We start from the raw sequence: 16994 nt of genomic DNA, 5'->3' as shown, positions 1-16994 counted from the left end.
TACAGTGTTTGTAATTAAAGAAATGTTACGTTCACAATATTTTTATAACATTTTCACAACAAATTATAGGTAGTTAGTTGTTATTGGTTCAAATTTGAACTTAACACTAAAATTACATTTTTGCCGCAATAATAACAACTAATAACAACCTGCCACTTAAGATTTGTTATAAAAATATTATAAACGTATCATTTCTCTTGTAATTATGAGAAATTTGTAGGACATGAACATATGAACATATGTGTATGAAGTAGTCCACAGGATTTTTCTTTGTATGGTGCTGACTGCAACGTGCATTAATGATGAATGATTATCATTCCTAGTGCCCACGCGCATTATTGGATACTCATATCCACAAACTTGTTTGTCCCATGTTGACTATAATGCTTGTCAAGCTAACATGTGTGGTTCCACTATGAAACCCATTAATCCAATGGGGTTGCTGTATTAGTACTAGAATGAAATAATGCTTTGGGCAATGTCTATTTTACACTAGTCCGTACACACAACACTAGTATTTGCCCTAATTCCTTCGTATTGACAATGCATCTTCCTGTAGGAATTGTATTAATAGTAACTGGTAGTGAATCAACATCACATTGTCCGATTAAGAAGATTATTTTACCCAAATTTTCGTCACTAAAGAACCCAGGCTTTTTAAAGATTTTTAGAGACAAAATTCATATTTCGTCGCTAAAGCATACTTTTAGTGACGAATTGTGATTTCGTCACTAAAAACATATAAGTGCAAAACTATTATTATTTTTAGTGACGAATTTTTTTCGTCGCTAATTCTTCCACAGCAATACCTACAGTGACAAAATATTTCGTCACTAAAAATTTCAACTTTTAGTGATGAAATATTTCGTCGCTATAGATTAATTAAACTCGCATCAAAGTTTACCTCCACTTGCGCCCATTTTTCAGATCACAATAGTGACAAAATTTCTTTCCGTCGCTAAACGTTATAATTTTTTTCATTATTAGTGACGAAATTCATATTTCGTCACTAAAGTTGTATTTTTAGCGACGAAAAATATTTCCTCACTAATTTTAGTCGCTAAAAATACATTTTGATGTGGTGGTTCTTATTAATCTGATTTGATTTAAGTTTAGCCAGCACATCAAAACCATCATCTACAACATCAAAAATTGACAGTCATCATCTTCACACATTTAATAAAAAGAGTGATACTAGAGATATTACAAATCTCATTACATTTATTATCTTTAGTAACATGTTAGTTTATACATTTGCATATATTTTTCCCATTTTTAGGTGTTTGTTTGCATGTAAAATATTATCAAACTTATAAAATATTTTTTATTGTCCGTAATATCCTTTATAAAAAGCTATAAAACATTTTACCTTTAAAATTTTGGTAAAACAAACTGTGGCTTCCCCCCATCCTATCTAGTGGCTTCTCCTTGTCCTATGTGCTCTAGTGGCTAGTGCTAGTGGGCCTGATAGTTGAAGCAATCATTCTAGTGACCAATGTCGGCATTTCAATCAACATACATTGTTTTAGTGACCAGTATCAAAGGACAAATAACCAAAGACACTATTCCCACCATCGGTATTGGCAGTCCGATCATCGAACCTTAGCACCAGCATCTCAAGTGGCTGAGCCACCAGTTTTGGTGGTTTTCTTAAAAGATTTTACTTGCCACCAAATAGATGTTTGTTTGTGTGAGCGACTGTGACCCCAACCCGCCAATTTTTTTCTCAAATTGGGCCTAACCTGCACAAACGGGTGGGACCGTGATGCTCAAAATGTCGAATTCACTATAAAATGTACTTTCCCTTAGATCAGGGGTTTTACATGGAGTTGCCACTTATTTAATCTGAATGGAAAAATAAGAAAACCTTCTCTATAAAAAATGCTTCTGTTTTATTATTATATATGACAATTTACATTAATTTTGTAACAAAAATTTACAATACTTTTTTAGTCCTAGATACAATCTAGGTAAATTACATTGCTTTATTTCCTAATTACATTCTAAAAAAATGTAAAATTGCATATACAAGAGCCTAGTCTAGAACCCTTGATCTTGGTTCGAAGGCTAATTTACGAGATGGGAAGGGATTAAGCACCCATCTCTCCCGGTAAAACCGGTCTCCTAGGTTAAGGTGGCCAATATCATGTCATGTCACACAAATACAAACAATATATGATATAAACATGTTAATTTGTAAGAATTGTAAACAAATATGTGTTGGGGAATTTAACATAAAGAGAAACAAAATGTGAAATCTGTTAGATAACAATGTAAATGTAAACAAAGTATGAAAGTAATGGCATGTTCATCTAAGAAATTAATGTAAACAAGGAATTCCTAGCCTAGACATGTTCATCTAAACATGATATGAAAAGCAAATAACTTAGAATTGTTCATCCAAGCATGTGAAGGAAAATAGAGAATTGCCATGCTATTTGTCACCATCCATAGAGAATTGTCACGTGAAGGAAAACAAAGAATTGTCATGCTGTTTCTCTAGACATGTTCGTTTAAGCATTTAAAAAATGTAAAACAACTACCTAGACATGTTCATCTAAGCACTCAAGAAAAAATTGTACATTAGCCTATAAGTGTTCATCTAAGCATGTGAAAGGAATATCAATGAGATATATAGGCATGTTCATCCAAACATATCATGAAAGAAACAAATAATGACTTGGAAGCATTTATTCAAGCATGTGCAGAAACTTAAAGAATATAATTAAATACTTACCAGCATAGAGCATAAATTAAATTAAAGGCAGAAGTGATCACTTATAGGGCTAGGGAGAAAGTAAGGAAGTATTAGACTATAACTAAAGTAAGAACAATGGTTGCACAATAGCTTTTCTTTTCTCCTTTCTCCGTAACTCTCCAAAGGGAATGGGGTTCAAAAAATGGAAGTGGTCTTCTCTCATTATAAGGGAAGGGATGGCTTGACTTTAAAGCTAAGTTATTAGCTTTCTTCTGAAGCTAGGGGAGGAGATAAACCTGTTTAAATAAGCTGGAACAGATTTGGTGTTGATCCCTATTTGAATTTTGAAAGGAAGTTGAAGATGATGCTAAACATGTGTCATCTTCTGCACCTGTTTCATATTTTGGCTCTAACTTTCTTGTAAAAATTCCAATTGATTCAAGATTGGTTTTTTTAGAAAGGAAATTCAATTCTGTACAACTTTTCCAGAAATATAGAAAACAAAATTTCAACATTTTCCAGGCCAAAAATATGATTCAAGTTGCTGCTGAAAATAGTAATGTTTTTTTTATCATTTTTCTGTTTTTATTTTTTTTGAAATTTTTCATAGAATGTATCTGTTTTTCAATCCAACTTATTTTTCGAAAACTTTCTTCTGAAGCTAAGGGAAGGGATAAGCCTATTAGATAAGCTTGAATAGATTTGATGTTGATCCCCATTTGAAATTTTGAAAGAAAATTGAAGTTGATGCTGAATTTGTGTTATCTTATGCACCTGTTTCGTATTTTGGCTATAAATTTCTGCTCAAAATTCCAATTGATTTGGGATTGATGTTTGTTAAAAGGAAATTCAATTCTCTACAACTTTTCTAGAAATAAAGAAAATCAAATTTCAACGTTTTTCTGGCCAAAAATGTGATTCAAGTTGCTGCTGAGAATAATAACGTTTTTTTGAGCATTTTTCTATTTTTTTGAATTTTTTCATGGATCATATCTTTTTCTCTCCCTAATTTTTTTTTTTTTTTTAAAGCAGATAAGATGCCATAAAGGAAAACATTTTTTATTATTTCTTAAAAAAATTGAAGTAAAATGAAATTCAATAAAAAAATCACACTTAATTAATTTTAAATTAATTCTTGTGAAAACCAATCAAAATTAAGTGTTTAAAATAGGACGTGATCGGGCTCATTGTGTAGATGAGGCATGATCATTGAAAATTGTTTGTATAATAACTTTTGATCAGGTGGTCCGATCAAAACCCATGACATACCATTATGATTGTTAGAGCATCAAGATTTGTTTTGTATCACAAATCTAAAGACTTACCTGTTGGTTAAATGCAAGTTGTAAAATAGAGTGTCTACAGTTTGCAAGTAAAATATGGTCAAACTTATAAAATATTTTTCATTGACTATAAAATCCTTTATGAAAAGCTATAAAACGTTTTACCTTTAAAATTTTGGTTAAACAAACAGTGGCTTCCCCCTATCCTATCCGGTGGCTTCCCCTCACCCTATGTGCTCAAGTGACTAGTGCTAGTGGGCTTGATGGTCGAAGCAATAGTTCTAATGATCGGTGTCTGCAGTTCAGTCAATAGACACCATTCTAGTGATCGGTACTGAAGGTCCAATAACCGAAGACACTATTTTGGCCATCAATGTTGACAATCTAGTCACCGAATCTTAGGCCCCAGCGTCTCCAGTGGTTGAGCCATCGGTTTTGGTGGTTTTCTTAAAAGATATTATTTGTCATACCAAACACCTGAAAATGTTTTACATACATAAAATATTGTACTTCAAAACAAACAAAGTGTAAAAGAAAAATGGAAAAGGTAACATGAATTTTACTACAAAATATTTACATACTAATATCATAATAAATGTGATTAGTGAACTTTAAAAACCTAATACATTAAAATTTGAATTGCTTTCTTGTGATTAGCTAAACATCAATTTATAAGTTCTATATTGTAAAATTTGTAGTATTATCATTCGACAATTGGACAGGTCCAATGAAAATATGTTGAACAAACTCCAAAAAAAAAAAAAAAAAAAAACTCAAAATTAACTAGTAACCCAATAGAAATAATGCATCTTTATTATCATTCTTTCCTAAAAATACATAACATTGTAGCTCAATAAACTACTCATTTTTTCAACAGCTCATTCTCTCTCTCAAATTACCCCTTTCTCTCTGTAGCTATTTATTTAATATTTAAATAAAGTAGTAAAACAAATAGAAAGTCTTGTGGTTGCACAAGTAAGAAATGGATTAGGCAATAAGGGAAAAGTAACTTTTTAAGTTAAGTTTAGCTAAACTTTTGCCTAATCCCCATGCAAATGCTATAAAATTTGAAACTTAAGAAATAGTAGACAACTAAACACTTATCTACAACTTATAGAATTATAACTTTGATTGGACTATTGATCACAAATTCTTAGGACAATGTCCTACAATTATTGAAGAACAACTAAGCGAGTAAAAATATCACACACTAAACAGCAAGGGTAATAAATCCTTTTATATATATAATTATTAAAGAGTCATATAAGCAATTTTTAGCACCAGAGATCAAAGGCAATACAACCTTAATTCTTCAATTAAAGCATTCAAATCAGAGTATGATGATCCTCCTTCTTCAACGGCCCTCCTTGCCATCTCTCCAAGTGCCTTGGCTCTGGCCGCTTCTTCACCCACCAAATTTTGCCTCATTGCCTTCTCTATTGCTTCCCTCTTGATACCGTCTACCACCCAAGTCCATTGTTGAGCACCAACACTAATTCCAATTTTCAGTACTTGAGTTATTAATTTCTCATTGTAAAACTGCTCAGAAGCCATAGGCCATGTGACCATGGGTACCCCTGAAGCCACTCCTTCTAAGGTCGAGTTCCACCCACAATGAGTCACAAATCCTCCAACTGCTTCATGATCAAGAATCAAAACTTGGGGTGCCCAACCTCTTATAATTAATCCTTTACCTTCCATTCTTTTCTCAAATCCTTTAGGTAGCCAATCTTCTTCTTCTTTCTCATTTTTGCCTTTCCTCACAACCCAAATGAATTGTTGTTTTGAAGCCCCAAGACCCATTGCAATTTCAAAAAGCTGAGAATCACTAAAGTTTGGCATACTCCCCAAACAAATATAAATAACCGAATTTGGTTTCTTTTTACAAAGCCATTTTAAACATTCATGTTCATCAATGGAAGCTTCCTTTCCCCTTTGGGCTTTATCTTCAGAATCCTTGTTGCATAGTGAAACTGGACCTATATGCCACGCCTTTCTTCCCAAAACTTTCCTGTAATGATCTGCATAAGCCGGTTCAAGCTCATAGAAGCTGTTAACAACCACCCCATAGCTTGTCAACTCTGATTCAATAGCTTCTTTAAACAACCTGGAAAAGTCTGTTTCAACTTCTTGCAAAGTGAAGTGAGGAAGTTGCATCCTTGTCAACTTTATCTCCCCTGGAAAACTAGGAATGACAAAAGGTTCAGAGTCAGAAAAAACTTTCTTGTGGGGTTCAAATAGTGTCAAACTATGGGTGGCAGACAGGGAAAAAAAACTAAACCCCTCGAAAACAAGCCTAGGAATACCAAATTTAGCTGCAACATCAGTTGCCCACGGAAAGAACATGTCGGCAACAAGGCAACTAGGTTGGTAGTCTTCTAGTAGTTGCTCGAGTGGTTGTTGGAGCATTTTAGTGGCTTCGATAAATTTGTGAGACATATCTAGGGAAGTCACTGAGTCAATATTCTCACATCCTTCAGGCAGGCCAGCCTCTACAGCCGGGAACTTGATGATTTGGATATCAATGTTGGTGCCATGCATTTTGGAGAATAATGGCACGTTGCGAGGAGTAGTGACAATCGTTGCCTTCACACCTCGCGCTGCAAAAAGCTTGGCCGTGTCCATCATTGGTATCAGGTGGCCATAGCCCATCAAAGGGAAGAAGAATATGTGATGCTGGCGACTTTTGTTACCCATGACACCCGGAACAAGCGGGAATGGAGAGGTTATTAGGCTAGGCTATATTTTTCAGCGTCGGTATGAGAAATTTGTTAGACACGAAACATTGTTATATAGTTGTTTATAGTAGCCCACAAGGACTTGAGAAAGAATAATTCTTCTTTCGGTGGTAATAAAGAAATGCAATGATTTTCATTTCTCAGTCCCTGCACGTTCTGGGGCAGTCCTATATAATATTATATTAGTATATATATTTTATATCCGCATAAACTTTTTTATTCCTACTAATAATTGTAGTGAATCAACATCACATGATTCACATGAACTGATTAAGAAGGTAGTTGTACCCAAAAAAAAAAATGGACTGAAAAAGTTTAATATATTACAAATTTACTACCTAATTTCTTAAATTGGATGCATGTCAATAACATAATAAATATAAACTTAAAATTATTATTTTGTGATTAGTAGTTGTAAAAGTGGTGTAATAAAATTTATAATATCTCTAATATTATTCTTTAAGAAAATTATAAACCACTTTTGCATATATAACTTTAAACAGGCGAACTACCAGAGGAACTTCTTGTTAGTGAACGGAGAAAATCATAATTAACAGCTTTGATCTTCTGATGACTAACGATCTACATGCATGTTGCTTTAACCACGCATCGGAGGCAACTGAGGTGTCACTCATACTGTCATACCTATAACATTTTTAAAGTCTTTGAATAAAAAAAACTAGTTTATGTGGAATGACGGACTGCACATATTGAAATGAATAGTTAAATACTTGAAAAATGTTGAATACTTTTATTTATATATAAAATTAAATATTAAATTATCTTACAATAACAGATGATATATACATCACTTCATAAGGCTAGTGTCGGGGACGTTTTTTGCGACAAGGGCCTAAAATGCGAGAATGGCCCAAATCTCCCCTTGGGTTCTTTAGAAGTGTTTATTTGTGGAGAATCAAGCCCAAAATTCCAAATGTATAATGAACAAAAGGCTAATGGTGCTTTGACAAGAGAAAATCCAAATACTAATAACAGGTCTGAAACTTCGACCTACAGTCACACAGAAGAGAAAATTGAGGGAGGTCGTGAGGAAGAGAGGGAAGTTTCCCCTATACCCATATTTCCACCCCTAAGGTTTAGAATTGTGAGAATGTCTCTTGGCTCAGTGGGTTTTTGCTCTGAAGTTTCAGCTCTATAGAGAAAACGTGATTTAACAGGTCTGAAATTTCGACCCACAGTCACACAGAAGAGGAAATTGAGGGAGGTCGTGAGGAAGAGAGGGAAGGTTCCCCTGTACCCATATTTCCACCCCCAAGTTTCGGAATTGTGAGATTGTTGACTGGCTAAATGGGTTTTTGCTCTGAAGTTTCAGGTCTTTAGGTAGAACGTGACTTGGTTGTTTTTTAGTTGAAGAAAGACTCTTGTCTTAAGCTTGGGTGTTGCTCCTTTGGTTTTGAATCTGATTGTGGAATTTATATTGAGTTTGGGGTGCTCTAAGTGACTGGTTTTTGGTCAATAGAAAAGGCTTTGGACCCCAAGGTGTTAAGCAAGTAGTAATTTTCAGGTTTGCTTTTGTTTGGATAAAAGGAAGGATTACTTTTATCATCATTAAGGGAAATGCTTGACTAAACCCTCATTGGTTCCTCATTTTCAGTTGTTTCAGACCATTGGGAGGCTCAACTAGATGAGAGCTAGCAGCTGAAATTGGCCAATGAGAGCCAACCATTTTTAAAGGAAAAAAAGGGTTTGGACAGAAACTTTGGGCCACAGTCACCCAGAGCATAAAAGCTGTTTTGGGGTAGAAATTTTGGATACAAGACCTCCTTCATGAGCCTGAGGTACTACCAGTGTCCCTTGCCCACTTGGTAGCACGCATAGGCTGGGCTCATGCAAAAGGTCCGAAAGGAACCAACCTATACCCTCCAAACCACACTTCCTCAATTTCCCCATAAGTTGCATGGACTTGGGCCATGCTTAAAAGAATAAAATATAATATAATATATGAATTGAGCTCACAAGAAAGTCGGGGCTTGCTTGAATCGGGCTTGTACGAAATGTGTCGCGAAAATGGGTATCAACATTAGCCCCCCGAGCATGTGTGGCGCTTGCGGCATACATGTGAGTGATTGATGTTTCCCATTGCTTGAAAATTTTGCGAGTTTGGGAATTAGTTTACCCGCATGCTTTATTTTTTGTTGAGAAGATACAAGTTGATGAAGCCCGTTCGTAGATATATCATGGCTCATGAAATCCACTTGTAGAAAACCCTTGGGTCAAAGAATCTTGTATGTGTCGAAATTTCATGGATCGTGAAATCCAAGTAAATTGAGATTGTACCCGTAATGCTCCTTGATTTTTATGTCCACATGTAGCTTTAGAAATTTGAATGCCATGACCACCATGGCAATTTTAGCATTTCTTCATAGCAGCTTCCATGCTACTTTGATGATTTCATCAATTATTTATATTATTTTGTTAAGGCACCTGACGTGAAGCCTCTTTGCTTTGTAATGTATATGTGGCCTTTGACTTTTCAAACTTTCTTCCTTCATTGACCTACATGTAGCATTAGCTTTGCTCCATTCCAATTGCTTTGCTTTTAGGCCAAAAAGTTTCACTTTCCTCTTCAGATGTTAGCTAATACGCCACTTCCATTTTCTTTAATTTCGCTTCAGCAAACACACTATTCCTTTCTAATAGCGTGTCGCACCACTTTCTGTAGGAATAACATATTTAGGAATAAAATTCCTAATATCAATTGTGGTGGTTCCATTATCTTTGCTATCACCATGAGCAGATTCGCAAGGTACAAGGTTAAAATTGCTGCTCCCAGCGTGGTGTGTTGGCGACCTTTGGATACTAGCGAAGAAAATCTATTAAGCACCTTCAATCCTCCACCCATATAGCCGAAACGAAAGCGATCTTTGTTGGTGAAGTGAGAGGATCCTTCGCGGACAAGGAGCATAATTTTTTGTTGTAGGAGAATGATGAATTGTATATTTGTGATATGGTTGTTCCATAGGTCGTATGGGTGCCACTTGAAGGCTTGGTGGAACTCTGTCTATGTCGAAAATAGATTTTTCCTGGCCCATCTATTTTACGGCACTGTGTGCGTAGTCATTTCTCTTATATCAGTGAGCTGACAAGGGGTTTGTGGATAATGAGTTTGTCTTTCATGAGCTTTGTTGCGCTTGTGTCGAGGATGCTTGACTCAGTTGGAGCCATCTCTAGGAGCAAGTGCTTCGATAATCCATAGATAATCCATACAACAGCTGGTAGGACACAAAAGCCCCCAAGTTGTGAACAAGGCCCGAAGGTAGCCGCTGAATGTAGCGATAAAGTATCGAGACCATTCCTTGCGTGAACTTGATAAAAATGGATGTGATGCTCACCTTGGTGAGTTAACACTTCTCTTCTTCTTCTTCTTCTTTTTTTTTTTTTTTTTTTTTTTTTTTTTTTTTTTTTTTTTTTTGTGCCATCACTTGGATATATTTGGTGATGTGTTGAATTAATTGTGTCGTTGCTTGTGTAGGATGGAACTTATTTGGAAAACTCACAAACCCACCGTCAGAGAAAGACCCATGAGGTTGAGTTCTTGCAGTAGTTAAAGTCGAATTTCATATCGAAGTCAACTCTCCATTGATTCTGGTAGTTGCAAAACATGAAGGTCAATTTGTAGTGTGGTTGTGCTTGATCTTGATTAATTTCGATGAAGTCGTAGCCATGAGCGATACTACTGGCTGTCTTGGGACAGCTTTTTTTTTTTTTTATAGATAGAATGGAGTGAAGAGATCACTTGGCGATGTAGTATAGGGGTGTGACATAGCCACTACATTGGTTGGCAGCCCCTTGTATCATATTCTTGCGATGAACGCAAGTGAGGGTGATAGTCATCGAGTGGTAGTTGCTTCTCAATTCAGCAAGCATGAAATGAAAGTGTAGGAAAGAAACTTGAATTTCTAGTGCAGGGGTGCATAGCGGTTGAGTAAGCTTTTAGCCCCCAACAATGCCATTGAGAGTAGCCATGCATCGCATAGCTTGATTATTAGCATTAATTGGTGGGGCCGAAGTTGGCGATTCCATGTTGCAGCCACTATTCCTTCAATGTAATTGTCAACAGCCTCGACACTTTGCACAGACAGCAACTCCGTTTTGAAAATGAAGCCGAAATTTCTCTAGCAAGTTAAAATTTGTTGTGGCAAGTCAAAATTCGCTGCCAACCCCTTTTCATTCCAATAGGGATTGTTGAGTGCGCCGCATTGCCATCTTGCATAGAATAAGTGTACTTTAGGAAATACGCCATTATCAAGCGGGAACTTTGGAACTTACCTGGTAAGTCACATATCTTCTTTATTTTCTTTTCTTGATTGCATATAATAGTATATTGAGCGAGCTGTACTATGGTTTCTTGTAGGATGACTCTGGCTTAGAGAATTGTGGTGCTGTTATTGGGACTTTCATCCACGAGGCCAATCTCATTACCAATGCATCATTTTCTGAGGTTGAAGCTACTGCGGACAGCAACATAGAGCTGCAAAAGATGGAACCACGGCCGCTGTTAGTAACTTTGAACCCTTTTAGTCCGTCTCCCTCTTGCGGCTTTAAAGTAAAGAAGAGAGTGATTGCAAGCCAACGCCCCGAAGATGGTGATGTTGGAATGAGACTATGACATCACTTCAAATTTTCCTTTACCTCCTTTCTTGCCCCCTTTTTTTTTATTATTTGATTGTCTTGTATCGAGTCCCAAGCTTTGAAATTTCAAGCTAGTCGAAGTCTGTAATATGGGCTGCTGCCTTAGAAACATTTTCTCTTGTATTTCACCCTCGTGGACAACCCACTTATGTATAGAGCGGCTCCTGTCTAGTTATATTGGTGTCACTTTGAGTTTGTATTGTCATGGTTAGTAGGCATAATTTATATTTTGTACAAAGAAACACATATATGATGTCTCAACATGTAATTTGAATTTTGGAATGAAAAGAATTATTTGTACCTCAAGGATGTGAATAGTTTGTATTCTGTACCTTGAGAACAAGTTTCTACCTTTCTTCCATAGGCTATAAGCATGTTTTTGTTGCGAAAACAACTCTTGTATGGCTGTGACCATTTAAATATGTTGAGAAAAGCTTGCTTGGAATGGTCGAGCGCACCTTGCGATGAAGTAGCATAATTTCGATAAATTATATGCACTTAGTCTCTTGAGAATAACTTGTGGTTGATTGGATAATTTGTGAATATGGCTTTACCTTTGCAAAGGCAAGTCAGGAGACATGTTGCTTGCTTGCCATGTCTTTGTGAACGAGCTTTGGCTAAGTGCACGTCTCGCTGTCTGTGCACCATTTTTCAGTGCTCTATTGACGAGCAGGTTTGGTTTCACATTAAGCGGCTCATATATATTGAAGCTTGGGTCGCCACTTGGTAGTCGACTTATTCTCGACATGTATTAGGTTGCTATTTCGTTAGTTTCAAGAAGCCCCCACATATGGGCTACGTTTTTGTGCATTGCAGCTCATGGTGCATTTGACTGTCACCATTTCATAGGGCGATCGCGTTCTCATATACAATGCATAGGCTTGCTAATTTCTTGAGGAAGGATTTTATCCTCGCATATAGCAAATTACCATGTGACAATGAGGTAGTGATCCGTTGCATCGACTTTCCTATATTTTCAAGGGATGGTTATGTCCTTACATGTAGTGGATCATCGCGCTTGAATTATAAGATATTATGTTGGCTTTCTTGCCGCTTTGTAAAGCTTGCTGTTAAGAAAATGTTGGCTTTCCCTACTTTGTTGAGGGCATTGCATCCTCGCAAGTAGAGGTCTTGCCACATATGAATGATATGACATCTCGCCGGCTTCCTAATCATTCGGTAGGGATTTCCTTTGAGGATGCGTTGGCTTCCCTACCTAGTTGAGGGCTAGTTGTGCCCTCACAAGTAGGGATATCACCATAATAAAACATCTCATTGGCTTCCTAGCCATTTGATAAGGCTTACCATTAAGAGAGTATGTGTTTGGCTTTCCCTACCTTATTGAGAGTGTTTTTTTGTTTTTACGCTCGCATGTAGAGGCTTTGCCGTAAGAGTAATTTGTTGGTTTTCTTGCTGCTTCGCAAGGTTTCTCATTAGAAGAAAGCGTTGGCTTTCCCTACCTTATTGAAGGCATCGCACCTTCGCATGTAAGGATCTCGCCATGCTTGGATAACATGATAGTTTGTCAGCTTCCTAGTATTTCATAGGACTTGCCTTCGAAAATTGGTATAGGCGAGATGTATTGTTGTCGCTTATGAACGAGACGTCAAAGTGACAAATGATATACTTCTTGATGAGTTTGGCTGCAACTGTTCCCATCGCTTTTCTTGAGTTAAATTGCTTCCGCCTACTTAGTGAACTATTTAGTGGCGGCAAAGACCCGAATGTACTCATTCAAGGGTGAATGGATAGGTTCGATGAGTTTCAAGCCCCCGAGTATAAAAGGCTATGGAGCGCTCACATCTTGAAGGCTTATATGGTGTGTGCGTATAAACTTGGAGTGCACTTGGAGGTGTGGCGACTTTAGCGAATTTCGTTATGCCAAACCAATGGTATCCCATCACCAAGAGTTGTTGTAGGATTCATTCCTCCCTTAGTACTCACCATATTTCTCCAAGATGAATTCCAAAAATGGGGTTCCTCATTTGCTATATAGAGGGTAGAATATAATTCCTCTTTGTCGAAGATTTGTTGTGCTGCAGACAGGATCTCCATACTCAGCTAACTTGGCTTCTAATTTTGGGACAATGATAAGCTAAGCATCCGAGATGTCGGTATAGGGTTGTTTCATTCCTAGCACAACAGTTTTTCTCCCACGCTTCGGTTAGCCTCTTTGTCGAAGATACATGGTACCGCAAACAGCGGCTCCATACTTTGCTTTCTTGGCTTCTAACTTTCGAACAATGATGGGCTAAGCATTAGAGACGTCGGTACAGGGTTGTCACGTTCCTAGCACAACAATTTTTCTCGTTGGCCTCTATACCGCTTATGCCGAGCTTTCACATCAATACTAAGATTCCACTCGAAAATCTTTGGAATGGATTTCTAGCAACTAGCTTGTGATTTTTGAGTTGTTTGACATCAATGTTTAGAGTGAGCTCTAGTGAAGCATTCTTCAAAGGTGTGCGCGAACTTTCATTAGTAGTTGGCTTGGCTGCAGATTTCAATTGTAAGAATTGAGTGACAACAACAACTTTCTTGATGATGGCAACATTTGAACTTCCCTCTTCATGTATAATCTCAAATTCAAGAAAGATTTTTAGAATGCATGTGCTTGTCATGACTTGAGATATATGAACATGCCATGGCTTGGCGTGCGCGGATCAACCATGATTTTGGATGCGTGAGCTCGTCATAGCTTAACATTCATGAGCGTGTCACGGCTTCGGTGAGAGGGGATTAAGTTCGGATTTTCTTTGTCGTTGGGTGCTCCGAGAAGGTTTCCATTTCACCCTAAGTGCAAATGTGATTTATATTAGTATTCATGGCCAAGCGAAGTAGCATAAACAACTTATAGAAAATATTTTGATTAAAAATTTGAAAGATTAAAATGGTTTAAAAGATATGTATAAAAAAAATGAATTAGTAAAGAGAAAGCTTGAAAGTCTTAGCTCAAGTGTGCTTTGACAATAGCATATCGCTTGTATGACTTCAAGACTTGGTTTATGAAATGTCGCTACTTGAAGACTTGGTGTGTCGAATATCTAGCGACTTGCGGTGGGCCATTTAGCTATGGCCTTTAGCTATTTGGTGAAGACTTCATTTAGCGGTGACGCCAAAAATATTCAGCTACGAAGGGTCGCATACAGCAGCGATTATTGTTGTGCCAAAATAATTTAATCACTCGCGGCAGCCCCCTTGTGCTCGGCACTAACTCAACAACAATACAACCTGATGTATGGTATGTCGCTACCTCAAGGCTTGGTATGTGGAATATCTAGCGTCTTGCGATGGGCCATTTAGCTATGGCCTTTAGCTATTTGGTGAAGACTTCATTTAGCAGTGACGCCAAAAATATTCAGCTACGAAGGGTCGCATACAGCAGCGATTATTGTTGTGCCAAAATAATTTAATCACTTGCGGCAGCCCCCACGTGCTCGGCGCTAACTCAGCAATAATACAACTTGATGTATGGTATGTCGCTACCTCAAGGCTTGGTATGTGGAATATCTAATGCCTTGTGGTGGGCCATTTAGCTATGGCCTTTAGCTATTTGGTGAAGACTTCATTTAGCAGTGACGCCAAAAATATTCAGCTACGAAGGGTCACATATAGTGGCAATTATTGTTGCGCCAAAATGAGTCAATCACCCGTGGTAGCTCCCATGTGCTGGGCACTAACTCAACAACAATACAACTTGATGTATGGTATGTCGCTACCTCAAGGCTTGGTATGTGGAATATCTAGCGTCTTGCGATGGGCCATTTAGCTATGGCCTTTAGCTATTTGGTGAAGACTTCATTTAGCAGTGACACCAAAAATATTCAGCTATAAAGGGTCGCATACAGCAGTGATTATTGTTGTGCCAAAATAATTTAATCATTTGCGGCAGCCCCCATGTGCTTGGCGCTAACTCAGCAATAATACAACTTGATGTATGGTATGTCGCTACCTCAAGGCTTGGTATGTTGAATATCTAATGCCTTGCGGTGGGCCATTTAGCTATGGCCTTTAGCTATTTGGTGAAGACTTCATTTAGCAGTGACGCCAAAAATATTCAGCTACGAAGGGTCACATATAGTGGCAATTATTGTTGCGCCAAAATGAGTCAATCACCCGTGGTAGCCCCCATACGCTCAGCGCGTGAGGCTTTCTTGGTTTTGAAATTGATGTTTAGAGCTTTGCATTGTTGATTATTGGTTGGAACCGTCATTCCCTTCGCGGTTGGATTTGTTGCTCGCCATTTTTTGCATTTTCAAGCTACAACAAAAATTTTCACAAATATCATGTAAAGCAAGAGATATATGATGATTCATCCATAAAAATGATAGCTAAAAATAATAATATAGATGAGTGGAGAAAATTTTTTTTTTTCCTTGAATAAGAAAGTTGATTCTCCCTCCATCCTTCACTTCTTGGGTGGTTTTCGAAGGTTGGAGCAATTTCGTCACATGATTTGGAGCATCTCCAGCAGCTCAATGAGCTAAGGATAGAACTTTTTCAAGCTCAACTTCACAATGCTCTTCTTGCGCGGTAAAGCATCATACAACTTCCCTTGGAACGACAAGTTGGTGTGAGAAACACCATCTCTTCGCTGGTTCCACACCTCTTCGCTGGTTCCACACCTTTGGAGGCACCATTTCTCTTGTGTCAGCTGCTTGACTCCCCAGTGAAGTCGCCAAAATGTCGGGGACGTTTTTTGCGACAAGGGCCTAAAATGCGAGAATGGCCCAAATCTCCCCTTGGGTTCTTTAGAAGTGTTTATTTGTGGAGAATCAAGCCCAAAATTCCAAATGTATAATGAACAAAAGGCTAATGGTGCTTTGACAAGAGAAAATCCAAATACTAATAACAGGTCTGAAACTTCGACCCACAGTCACACAGAAGAGAAAATTGAGGGAGGTCGTGAGGAAGAGAGGGAAGGTTCCCCTATACCCATATTTCCACCCCTAAGGTTTAGAATTGTGAGAATGTCTCTTGGCTCAGTGGGTTTTTACTCTGAAGTTTTAGCTCTATAGGGAAAACGTGATTTAACAGGTCTGAAATTTCGACCCACAGTCACACAGAAGAGGAAATTGAGGGAGGTCGTGAGAAAGAGAGGGAAGGTTCCCCTGTACCCATATTTCCACCCCCAAGCTTCGGAATTGTGAGATTGTTGGCTGGCTAAATGGGTTTTTGCTCTGAAGTTTCAGGTCTTTAGGTAGAACGTGGCTTGGTTGTTTTTTAGTTGAAGAAAGACTCTTGTCTTAAGCTTGGGTGTTGCTCCTTTGGTTTTGAATCTGATTTTGGAATTTATATTGAGTTTGGGGTGCTCTAAGTGACTGGTTTTTGGTCAATAGAAAAGGCTTTGGACCCCAAGGTGTTAAGCAAGTAGTAATTTTCAGGTTTGCTTTTGTTTGGATAAAAGGAATGATTACTTTTATCATCATTAAGGGAAATGCTTGACTAAACCCTCATTGGCTCCTCATTTTCAGTTGTTTCAGACCATTGGGAGGCTCAACTAGATGAGAGCTAGCAGCTGAAATTGGCCAATGAAAGCCAACCATTTTTAAAGGAAAAAAAGGGTTTGGACAGAAACTTTGGGCCACAGTCACCCAGAGCATAAAAGCTGTTTTGGGGTAG

General features: G+C 37.7%; 1 protein-coding gene across 1 annotated transcript in view; it reads right to left on the bottom strand.

The window, feature by feature from the left end:
* Window positions 1-5066: 5066 nt before the first annotated feature.
* Window positions 5067-16994, bottom strand: part of LOC126707392 (scopoletin glucosyltransferase-like) — a 16726-nt gene continuing 4798 nt past the window's right edge. Inside the window, exon 2 of the mRNA XM_050407009.1 lies at window positions 5067-6088. Coding sequence (XP_050262966.1) covers window positions 5269-6088 — 820 coding nt within the window. The 3' untranslated portion in view covers window positions 5067-5268. The remainder of the gene's footprint in view (window positions 6089-16994) is intronic.

The sequence above is a fragment of the Quercus robur genome, chromosome 11, assembly GCF_932294415.1.
Source record: "Quercus robur chromosome 11, dhQueRobu3.1, whole genome shotgun sequence".
In the NCBI taxonomy this organism is placed as follows: domain Eukaryota; kingdom Viridiplantae; phylum Streptophyta; class Magnoliopsida; order Fagales; family Fagaceae; genus Quercus; species Quercus robur.
Note: the sequence above shows the minus strand (reverse complement) of the source record. Positions and strands in the feature narration are given on the sequence as shown.